Genomic DNA, 11,712 nt, shown 5'->3' with positions numbered 1-11,712 from the left:
AGTTTCTTCGGAAGTTGGATTTCAAGCCACAGGAACACCGACACTAATCCGAAGTATTCATACAAATTCTAGACCGAGATATACGTACATGTACACAGGGACAACTTCAAATCCTCTAGTCCCTTCCCCTATTTCCTCACGTACGGAGATATGTATAGTTACATCTCTCCCCTTCGCGTTTTTGTCTCTTGTCTTGGAATGAACGGGTAGGACAGTAAAAGCCGCTGGATACTATATATGATGTTGCACCCGCCCCGTTTACAATCGTCGTACGCAACAACAAATTGAAATGAAACAGAAACAACAGCTACAGATCTTCTTCATACATTCCCTATGCAAGTTTTGCTTCCAGCTTTTCTGAGACTCTTTCGGTCATTCTTATTCACCACTGAGGGCATTACATACAATGCTCAATCACCCAATGTCTCTGCACGGGGTCCGTACTCCCTTTGTGAGAAATTCCCCGCATAATGGGACATGTCAATCCGAGCGTTCCCAGTGGTTACCAACCATGCGTCAAGGCAAGGATGGGAAGACGAAGAAATTTTCAGCATTCCCATCTACTTGCCATGGATCGACGGTATCAAGGAAGGAAATAAAAATTTTAAATGATACGGCATGAGGGCGAGTATAGGAAAGGGCAGAAGAAACAATTGAGGTGGAGATCATGCTTAAAATATGAAAAGCATGGGAAATGCAAAAAAGCCATACGGTATACCGCTGAGCAATCCATGGAGGAAGAATATGGATAGTTTGATCGGCGGGATTCGTTACATGGTGGGAAATTCGTGTTTCGTGTGACAAGAGCCATGAGCGCTACGAATTATGTATGTGGTATTTTTATGTGGAAACAATAACGGATCTACGAGGGAGTGCTTGTAACGTGTCGGCGCTTTATCTGAGTGGCTGCTTTCCCTGTACTATTTGATGTCGTCTGCTTCTCTCTGTCGCTCCTGAGAAAGTTGTAGAAGTGCAAGCTCGTGGAAAGAATTTCCCACTTCCTCTCCTGTTTCTTGCGACTACCCCACTCGGTGGACAAAACCTCCACTCCGATTGTATATTTGTACGTAACAGCTCACAGGATTGATTCACAATCTGTGGCCTTGTTTGCGTCGTGTATACGCAAGAGAAGCCGACAGTAAATTGACCTGGGCGGTTATCAAGAGTGCCGTACCATCCATATATGTCATCCAACAGCAAAGAGGAAGAGACATCATAGTGCTGTCTTCTCGGCTGGATCCATCTAGGTGCTACCATCCAAGAATAGGTAATAGAGACACAAGCAACTTTTCGAACGCGTTCGTAGTAAAGTCATAACTTAGGAAAGTGTGACAAGAGCGCGCATCAAGATATCATGTACCAAGAATATCAGTCATGATCATCTTCAGTTAAACCTGGACAACCTTCCATTTCATCAGTCTCGTAGCGATACTTGCACCAGAAGCAGTACCGATACTTCTCGCGAAGGTACAACACTACTCTGGATAGCCGTTCCTGAGCGCTTAGCGCATTGAACTCTCTCAGCTCTTCATCTTCGTCTTCATCTCCATTTCCATCTAATTCAACCTCAACAATTTCGCCTTCTGCTGTTTGGCCTAGTGCAACTTTGTCATCTGCATCCAGATCAGTATCTCGATATGTTGGAAGATTTTCCGGGTTTGGTATGAGTGCCAGGTCTCTAGTAGCGAGTGAGTCGTAAAGGCCACGACGAGCTTGCTGGCTACGCAAGTTCTCTTCACGAGCGCGAACTAAGCCGCGATAGAGTATGTTGATTTGAGAGTTTGGCTTCGTCTGTCGCTTCGCGCTGCGTGAGTCGGCAGGTGGGGATGGCGGCGTAGAATCGGATGCTGGTTTCTTTTGCGCATTCTTCTTCTTGGGCGAATCTCCTCTCTCATCTTGCGCGTCCATTAGCTTCTCCCTTTCTTCCTCGGATTCCTCAGCATCTAGTCTTTCGGCAACTTTCGCCGCGGCGCAGAATATGGTTTCGGTCCTCTTTTCTTCTCTTTCACGTCTGACCCGCTCTCTAAAATCACCTTCCTCAGTTTTAACTCTTTTCGCCTCTAGCTCGGCTTGCTCCCTAATCTTTCTCTTTTTCTCACTGTCCATTCCAATGCCTCCTCGATCCTCCTTAACCACCACGTTTAGTGGCTCTGTTAGCCGTCGATTCCATTCATCAACACCGGACGGGTATTGAGACGAACGGTCCTTTCCAAGCGCAGTCCCGGGCTTAAAGCCCAGTTTCGCCATCATCTGAAACCCTTTATTCGAAGGATCGAGTGAACTGGTGGAGAGTGCAGCTTCCCTTCGAGCAGCTTCTGCGGCAGCTATCTCCGATTTCGAAGGGACGCGAGACTTAGCTTCGGCCTGCAAATTAGGGCGCGGATTAGTTGTCAGTAAATTCATCAGGACATGTCTACGGGAGAGCGATATGTTGTTGTTCGCTGTAGCCAAAAATGACAATTGCACACAGTACATGAGCAAGGGTACTTGTAGATAAGCATTTAGAGGTATTTAAATCTGCTGACTGGAAGAGTTCACACACCTCTCTCTGCTTCCGGCGTCGCATTTCGCTGTATGGCTCTTTGCGTCTATGAGGCTCAGGCGGCTCGACAATGGTCATAGACATGTAATCCTCCTCCTCGTTGTCGCTCCCATTCTTGTCACGTTGTTCTCTCTCAAAACTCTTTTGAAGGAGGGACGACATGTCTGCTGCCGAGCAAAGCCTGAAGCGGACTATCTAATTATATTTGCAAATTTATGATATTCTTCGGCTTCATTCCCATCATGGATCGGGGGTAACTAAAAGGTTGTTTCCATGTTTGATGTCATATTTCGGCGGCAAATTAAGCTAAAATCACGTGGCTTGGCCGCGAGATCTGCAAATCTAGCGGTTAATTATCACCAAAAGTATGTTCTAAATTTACAAACCACCGTTGATAAGAAACTAAAAGCATTTGACGCTTTATTTACATTCTTAAATAATTCCTATTGTTCAAAAGATGAGTAGAGCAAATGTATATAAAAGGGAAGGAGAAATGCTTCAATTCCGGCCATGTTTAGTATGCCATGTCATCACTCCTGGTCGTCGTCGCCATCCTGCCAGCCGTCTCCGTCATCCAGATCATCACCATCATCTCTATCATCCAGGTCACCATCGCCGAGACCGTCAAAATCTTCAAAGTCTTCAAAATCATCCACATTCTCCCCGTCTATGTTTCTCTTGCTCGGCCTGCCCTTGGTGATCTGATAGGCGCGGATGGTTTTGGATTTCTTCCAATAGCGCCGCTTCACCTTGTCTGAAAGCCAGGCGTTGTTGTATTCACACCCTCTTCCGCTGTAGAAATACACCCCATTGGGGTCTGGCGCCCAGCTCGTCGCGGGATTGAAGCTGATGCTTTCGGCGGAGAAGGCCTTGTTCAGGTTGATGCACTTCCCGCTCGTGAAGTCTCTGCCGTGCATTTTGAGTTTTTTGCCGCCGCTGGATTTGAGCTGGATGCTCCAAGCGCCTGCGGTGGATGCGACGGCGAAAAGGAGCCCGGTGGCGATGATAGAGATCCTCATTGTTGCCGGGCTATTGATCTATCTATCTGTATACGGTTCCGGGTGGTGTTCTTTCTTCTTTCTCAAGAAGGTTAGCTGAGAGCTTGAGCAACCAATGTCAGAAAGGGGGTATTTACTTAGGGACTGCCCACTTGTCCCTTCACCCTCCCTATGAAAAAGGATAGGATAGCTAGGTGGGTATATTTATATTGAGATGTGGAGCTGGAAGACCTGAAAAAAATGCCGTGAACAAATGATTTCACTAACTAAGCCTTTGACGAAATTCGAGAGGGACATTATTCCCAATTATATACCCCGTTTATGCTTCCCCTTGTCTCTGATTAATTATTGCAATGCTACCCCATAGCTTAGGTTTCCGGTGCGAAGTGGATTCAGCCGCATCACTGCGCCCTCCAGACTGTATGTCAACAACACGAAAACGACATATCCTAGAAGTCCAATATAGGCAGGGAATGATAAGAGATAAATCCCTTCAAAGGATGGGCGACGGCTGTAGCAGCCGTTTTCCTCACAGCCCCCCTGTTGATTGGCTCGTATAGCGCGGATGCTCTGGCATGTTAAAAATAACTATCGCGTGTAGGGTTCTGCAGGAACCGTATTCTTCAGGCCAAGAAGTCGTGATGATCCATTAATAAGGCTACATGGGCGGAAAGGGGGAAAAATAGTGTCCAGGAACCGAGATGACGAAATAGTTCTTCCAGGAGAATGAGTGACATTGAGAAATTCAATTTGCTCCCATCTTCTGAGTGTGGGGACGTTGGCATCGGCGGCTGCTCCCGCTTAACTACTAACTAGTAGTTAGTCAAAGTCCACGAATAGTTCAGATGGCCATGAAGATGAAGGAAAGCAGATGCATAGCCCGCAGTATTTTTTCAATAAATTATATGCAACATGCGGGAATATCCAAACTGTTCATTTCGAAAAAGGACGTGAAAGAAATGTATACCTGGCCGAATCTTGAAAGAGAAGAGGCGCAGTGCGTCGATATTATCATAATTAATGTCGTTGAAACCTTTAGCCTTGACCAGTTAACTTTAGTCTATGCAGTAACTTAACTAGCCCAGACATCCCCAGGTCGCATATATGACAAACATATTGACCTCGGCCTGGACATCCGCATGCAAGGGCCGTGTTTTTGCTCAAACAACCCCAGGCAAACTTGGGTTGGCCAGAAACGATCGATCCCCCAGGCTCACATCCAGGATGCATCGTATACATCCACTGATTGTACGGGTGATGGCTTGAATTTGTTGATTGTGGTTTCCGTTCAAGAAAACTGTCTTTACAAGTCACTCGCAGCAACCTGCAATGGCTGGCCAGGTTCTGGAGAACCCATTGATTTCCATTCATGATGCGAATAATCAACAAGAGCGCCATGGCGCCTCACGCACAGCAGCGCGCGCGTCCCCCCATGCGCGACGCTCCCGGGAACCCTTAATTCGACTGATGAAAGACCCATGCTATGAGGCGGTGGGTATGATTGAGCTCTCCGGGCGAATGCGGGCCGAATACTTGTTGCTTGGACAAGGTCGGTTTCTTGGGGGTATTTTAGCCCCGAGGACTCACGGGATTGTAGTATGGGAGCAGGACAAGGCGATGTTGGGGGATGTTGTGGGATATTGGTGGTCCAGTTTACATGTGTTCGCTGCCTGCCAGCCAACGCCATTCAATGCTGGGTCCGTTGCTTTATCGCTTCTTCCTTTTTAGTTATTACTTTTTATGATCCCGATTAGGCAGAAGACCTTGACAACAAGGTTAGACCAAGAAAAAAAAAATGACCCGACGTTAGCAATATTTATTTTCCTTGCCAACTTCTCATCATAGCTCCACATAATGACTGAGCACCATGACATCAAGAAGCAGGCAGATTTCGACCTCCTCCCGCGACCTAGGAGGGCTGGCTGGCAAGCTCACTGGCCCAAGTATCACATCCAAGCTCACGCTAGGATGCAGAGTGAACGAAACGGCTTTTAACCATGCAAACTCAATTTGCTCTCACCACCAGCACATCCCCCTCCAATTCTTCCCTGTCATTGCTGTCAACTCAGGCCACAACCAGCCGAAAAAACAAAACAAAATAAATAAAACCAACCGACACGTCAAACAAAGGGGTTTTGCCAATTCAGATAATGAATCAACCCGCGAGAAACCTTGGTCAGTTGCCAGGTTTCCAAGTTGGTCGGGTTGAACTGGTGGGTCGATGAGAGCTAAAGCTGGCTGGGATCAGTGGCACGTCACAGATCGGTCCGCGGTTCGATTGGCCGGCTGCAGGGGACAAGTGCAGGGCCCGACATCCCCAGGCTTTGGCCCGGTGGCCCAGGCTCTGGAGGGGCCAGGTGGAGTTCTGGCGCCGGGAGAGCGGTCGCTATGGCCCATCACCGGCCATGGTCTCTGGAGTGGTTGGACCATGGGGCAGTACCACGGACGCGGGGGCGGGCAGGGTGCGGGTATGGAACTGGAGCCTACCGCCTACCGCCTACCGCCTACCGCAAACCACAAACCACAAACCAGAGACCACAGACCGCAGACCACAGATGGGATGGGCCAGCCAGGTGGGACTGTGGGAGCAGAAGAAGGTACCGCGGCCAGATTGGGCCTGGTATCGTATGGTACGAATGGGTCACTCTTGGCGTCTCTCTGGGCAGTGCTGGCGCTGCTGGGTGTGTAACTCTGGCCGCCGTAACAAGCGCAATACGTATATATCCATGGATAGTTGCATCAACGATACAGCCCTGTACCACCCCCTCCAGGCATCCCTCCTCCTGCTCCTCTTCCTCTCCTCTCCTCCTTTCATGCTCCGCTCTCCCTCCTCCGCCATCCCGTCTCACCAGCTCCGCTCGCATATCTATCTCCATCTCCCCTTGCTTTATCTCCTTGTATCTTGATGCTCTCTTGTCTCTTTAGCTCACTCTCATTCGCCATCCTGTCTACAGTGTAGAGTATCCTCCTATCTTACCACGCGTTGTTGGTCTGCCCCATCTTTGGGCTCTTTTATCCTTGGGCTGTACAGACCGTTTTTAAATTGCTGAATACGCTTTTGCTTTAACTCTCTCCCTTATCTTCCGATCTTCTGCAGGCTCAGTTCTGTTGGGCAATTGTGGGCGTGGTGATTCTGGTGATTCTTCTACCTCTCCAGCCTATTGCTTGCCACTCCTCTTTGTTGGCTTTGTGAGTATTGGAATCCCTCAACATCTAGGATTATCGAACATCATCACCCTTCTAACGAACTACACAACATATGCGACAGGGACTTTTGAACTCGATCTGGTTTTAATCTCCGCCGCTTATTTCTCACTCGTTGGATAAGGATCACGGAGTTGGCCTTACTTCTTCCATTCTTCTGGTGTTGTTGACTACAAAAGTTGTGCGCAAAGAAGAAAATCATTATATACCAAAGGCCAAGTTTGTAGACGATGTAATCGTCATACCGTGCACTTGGACTACTCCTTCCGTCGAAACGGACAAATTATAGACCGCCCGAATACCGCTCCTCCGTCAATCGACGACCACGACAACAGACAAGGACGAACAAGGGCGACATCATACAAAACCCTCCTAATGTTGCCTCGTCCATGATGGCTACAGTCGTTGTACAACAGCAGCCGGTGCGACATTCTGCATCTCCACCCCCAATCGCTCCAGCTCTTAGCCTCAGTGCCAGTTCTTCCCATGGCCAACCCCCAATCCCAAACAAACATCTTCCCGCCTGTCCTCCAGGCCCGGCTCCTGCGAACTCCAAGATCCCCACAACCCCTCCAGCCTCACCAACCCTCAGACATTCTACTTCCGTCCAGGGCGATTGCGTCCTGTACCCTCCAAATAATTTCCCCAAACTGCGCGAAAATCCGACAGTGTACTCGATAGATGCAGATACATTCGCCCTTGCATTGGATGAGCTTGCCTCTCGCCCTTTGCCAGACCCTAAGCAGGTCTTTCCATGGCTACACGGCCTGCATCCGGACAATAATATCCAACTAGGATTCTTCGTTGCAAGAAAGAGATCGCTTAGACGGATACCACAATGTTTGCGATCTATAACAATTGTTAAAGCCGGTGGGGATTTGTCCAAGGCAAGGATCAAGGGGGCCATTGCGCCAGAAGAGATCCTCTCCCCTTCTGGCACTTCATTCATTGATGCGGATCCCCCAGAAGGGTTTTCCGTGCGCAACTTCCATATACAGACGGCGAAATTAGCCCCGTTGTCGGATATTATTGTATATGGTGAAGATGGCACCAAAGAAAAGTATCTTTTCAGGCTTGCTAGAGGCATTATTAGAGCTCAGAGGGAATGGAGAAGGAAGTTTGATCCGGGCAAAGAGTATCCCAAGTTCAATACTTTTATTCTCCAGAGTGAGTTTATCTTGTTGTTCTGTTCTTCTTCCTTAAATTTCCGCGGCCATTTTTCCCTCGTTCTCCTTGTTCACTCAGGATGAAATGTTAATACGAAACACAGGTCCTTTCCGTGAACTAGAGGAAAAACATCCTGAATTGGTTGCTGTCAACTGCCAAGGGCAACTTACCGGTCAAGTCGTGGATTTCTGTAAGCATTGGAATGAGCTCATCTTTTTGTCTCTTTTTCTAAGGTCTGCTTTTATTTATGCTAACATGTGGACTAGTTCGTTGGGAACGGTTGGAAATGTGCAATATGGCCGAAGCCTCAGAGATAACAAAAAACGTTTGGCAGGGCCCTACACCAGATGTCAACGAACACCCCCTTGAAGATCTAGGGTTTGATGTTTTCATCGAAACTCATGATGTTGCAAACATTCCTAACAATCAATACCTCTCGGGAGTGTCAAGGAAAATGGACGATGGACCGCAGCGATTAGAATTTCCCTCATCGGGAAGCCTTCTAGCTTCATTCAACCAGATAGTGGCCATTGACCTTATTAACCTTATTGACACGTGTAGATGGATATATCACGTTACCAACCCCGAGCATATTGAACAGCCAGTTGATGCAGATGGTGATATTCCAATGGTGGAGCTCACTCCCAGACCCCGCAAGGTTCTAATTCATTGTGGAGACGGGTACACTGAAAGCTCTCTCCTAGCCATTGCCTACTTCATGTTTGCGGAGGGAGTTCCATTGGATGAGGCGTGGTTAAGGCTACACTGCGAGAAAAAGCGGAACTTTTTCGCCTATCCCTCGGACGTCGCATTCTTAGCTGTCGTCCAACAAAAGCTACTGTCCGAAAGCCCCGCCGCCCGTAATCGCAGCATCCCGAAAAGCCTCGAACCGGATTGGCTCTTGAAAATGGATGGGTCTTTACCAAGCCGCATCCTACCATATATGTACCTGGGAAATTTAACTCATGCTAACAATCCGGAGCTCCTCCGCAACTTAGGCATTAGACGTATACTTAGCATTGGAGAATCTGTGTCATGGCGGCCGTCAGAGACTGGAAAATGGGACCCGGAAAATTTGATGATGATAAACGAAGTGCAGGATAATGGCATAGATCCTTTGACCCAGCAATTTGATCGTTGTCTACAGTTTATTGGTAAGTCGTGTTGATGCAAAACCATTGATTTCATTTGTTTCGCCCGATTTTCCTCCCTTCCGCTTGTGACGCTAATTCATTTGGTGTGCATTTGTTTAGAGAAAGGAAAACAGGATGGTACTGCAACGTTGGTGCATTGCCGCGTTGGGGTTTCGAGATCTGCTACGATTTGTATTGCGCAAGTGATGGCTTGTAAGGGGTTGTCGTTTCCTAGGGCATAGTATGTAACCACAAGATGGATCTTTCCACCAGCCAGCTTGTATTTGAGACGGACACATTAATCTAACCATTCCAAATACAGTTGCTTCGTTCGTGCCCGGCGTCTAAACGTCATCATCCAACCACACTTGCGGTTTGTGTTAGTACAGCATATTTTCTTGTACATCCATTTTCCCTTCATCGGTCCAATCCGGCCATCCACCATCCCACAAAACTCATACTAATAACACTGTCTATCCAGCTACGAGCTCCTCAAATGGGACGAACTCCTCCAGCAAAAGCGCCACGAACCAATCCGCCGAGATCTAGAATGGGCAACCATCGCACGCGAGATAGCTCTCATGAACAAACCATACTCGAAATGATCATAATACATTCGATACAACCCGAGAGCGCGAACGTAATATATCTATTTCGATAAAGATCCTGAACAACTATCTTATTATATTTCCTCTTTAAATTATTGACTTCCCCTCCGTCCGTTTTTGTTTCATAGCTTTACCGCTTGAACCACTCAATTTAGTCTTTCTATAACACGATGTATACCTGAGGGAGCCATTTTGTGTCACCTTTTTAAACGACAAGACCAGTTCGAGATACCACATTTACCACGTTTACCACCCTCTGAGCCTTTATATATCTTTGTCTTGTTCTCAATGCATTAACTCCCTTTATTTTATCACGATATCTACGTACTATGTGATGCGATATGAATTATGCTCCCCCCAACCTCTAACGGTCCCCTTTATGAATCCCCTTCCCCTTTTTGTTTTGTGTTTTGTAAGTTCCTGCATTTATTTATTTTATTTCTGCTTTGTGAATGTAGGGGGGTTCTTCCTAACGATATGTACGCCTCGGTGACGCTTATGCAATTCAATTCTCATATTCCCTCCGAGTTATTTTATTTATATTCCCATTCCTCCATTCGTTTACAGTTATTATTATTTTGTCCCGTCATATCTTTTTATATCCTTTATTTTATTTCTATGACTACTTTCCCCCGGATCTCATTCGATATCTGGCTTCTTTTTATCTTTTCTTTTTTTCACTCCAATTTTACCATATTTATGTACCCTTTTTCTTCTCAGCTTACCTACTACCTATTCAATTCTATTCCCCCCCACCCCCCCTCTTCTCTTGTTTCCTATCCGCCTTCCTCCATTTTTCTAGTTTCTCATTCTTACAACCCCCGACCAAGCTGAGACATGAGCCGCATGCAGGTTAAGAAGGATACAAGTATATCCACATCCGCCGTCTTAGGTCTGTTCTATTCTTTTCACCAATGATATAATTTTTTTATCTCCTGTCCCTTATTTTCCGTTTGCTGGAAAGTTAGTTTTCGGAGCTGGCGCGGGAACGGCGAATTCACTTTTGAGAGAACTCTGCGTGATTTTGATACCAGGGAGTTTTTCAAACTTTCTCCAACTTTCTTGATGTGATTTTATTTGAAAAATTTCCACCCAATCTTCTGATGATTGAAACGAGACTCCCCTCTTCTCTTTGTTTATTGTATCTTTTTTGTCGCTTTGCTTGTCCCCTCCCTTTCTTGTTTTGCTTACCTCAGTTCTCTCCTTTTGCTTTCCCGGTGTTAGTAACCAGATAAACTGAATTGAGATTGAGTGCGTGCGCTTTATTTTTTATTTTTATTTTTTTATTTTTATTTTTTTTTTTTTTGATATTTTGATTGATCGGTATAAATAAATATACATATATAGTTGATAAATTGAGACTATTATTTTTTAAATTCATTGATTGACTAATTTTTTATTATAATTCTCTCAACTATTTTATTTGTTTTCTTTCCCTCTCCATTCCCCCCCTTTGTGAAAATTGATTTTCCCGTCATGATGGTGAATTTACATTATATAAGTTTTATATATATCTATATATATATATATATTTCCTTCTCATCCATTTTGGCTCCCCTCCAGGATCCAGAACCATAAGAATATGTATGCAAAGAGCTCTCCTTTCACAACTTTATAACCCTTATCATTAATCAATTTTAATATATTTTATTCAAGCTTATCAAAGCTCAAAGCTCAAAGCTCATTCTGTTAAGGGGGCACACACACCCATCATCCATGTAACTTAAAAAAATGCCTGTCGCCATATGAGAGACGTCGGGAGGAGGTAGTAGTTTTATTTTATAGCCAGTACACAGTACACAGTGGTTGCACGTAAGATTCACTAATGGGTTTTATGCAAGTCGGTCAGTCGTCTTGGTATTTTAGTGGGCAGAAGAGGGTAAATTTGACCTCAACCACCCACACAGTAAATAAATACAAATGGATGTAGTAGACTAGTAGTAATAACAGATGATAGAAGCCTTTGAAAATAAAATAAGAAGAGAAGAAAAAGAAGAAGAAGAGGAAGAGAAAAATGCACACGCACACACGCCCGTGCCCTGTTTTTCCATTTTTATCCC

At 45.9% G+C, this 11,712-nt stretch overlaps 4 protein-coding genes across 4 annotated transcripts; 2 read left to right on the top strand and 2 right to left on the bottom strand.

The window, feature by feature from the left end:
* Positions 1-1,368: 1,368 nt before the first annotated feature.
* HCBG_01766 (uncharacterized protein) lies at positions 1,369-2,704 on the bottom strand (the record flags this gene model as incomplete). Its single annotated transcript, XM_045428815.1, has 2 exons — positions 1,369-2,364; positions 2,543-2,704. The coding sequence occupies 2 exons, from the start codon at positions 2,702-2,704 to the stop codon at positions 1,369-1,371; spliced, it is 1,158 nt and encodes a 385-aa protein (XP_045290601.1).
* Positions 2,705-3,072: 368 nt separating this feature from the next.
* Positions 3,073-3,561, bottom strand: HCBG_01765 (uncharacterized protein; the record flags this gene model as incomplete). Its single annotated transcript, XM_045428814.1, has 1 exon — positions 3,073-3,561. One exon carries the CDS (start codon positions 3,559-3,561, stop codon positions 3,073-3,075), a length of 489 nt encoding a protein of 162 aa, XP_045290600.1.
* A 1,833-nt stretch (positions 3,562-5,394) lies between these two features.
* On the top strand, positions 5,395-6,499 carry HCBG_01764 (uncharacterized protein; the record flags this gene model as incomplete). The annotated part of the gene is made up of 3 exons (XM_045428813.1): positions 5,395-5,515; positions 5,802-6,221; positions 6,495-6,499. 3 exons carry the CDS (start codon positions 5,395-5,397, stop codon positions 6,497-6,499), a joined length of 546 nt encoding a protein of 181 aa, XP_045290599.1.
* A 637-nt stretch (positions 6,500-7,136) lies between these two features.
* On the top strand, positions 7,137-9,649 carry HCBG_01763 (pps1 dual specificty phosphatase; the record flags this gene model as incomplete). The annotated part of the gene is made up of 6 exons (XM_045428812.1): positions 7,137-7,911; positions 8,015-8,101; positions 8,178-9,065; positions 9,165-9,285; positions 9,367-9,423; positions 9,526-9,649. The coding sequence occupies 6 exons, from the start codon at positions 7,137-7,139 to the stop codon at positions 9,647-9,649; spliced, it is 2,052 nt and encodes a 683-aa protein (XP_045290598.1).
* Between the last annotated feature and the right edge of the window lie 2,063 nt (positions 9,650-11,712).

Source organism: Histoplasma capsulatum, assembly GCF_000150115.1.
Source record: "Histoplasma capsulatum G186AR genomic scaffold supercont2.2, whole genome shotgun sequence".
In the NCBI taxonomy this organism is placed as follows: domain Eukaryota; kingdom Fungi; phylum Ascomycota; class Eurotiomycetes; order Onygenales; family Ajellomycetaceae; genus Histoplasma; species Histoplasma capsulatum.
Note: the sequence above shows the minus strand (reverse complement) of the source record. Positions and strands in the feature narration are given on the sequence as shown.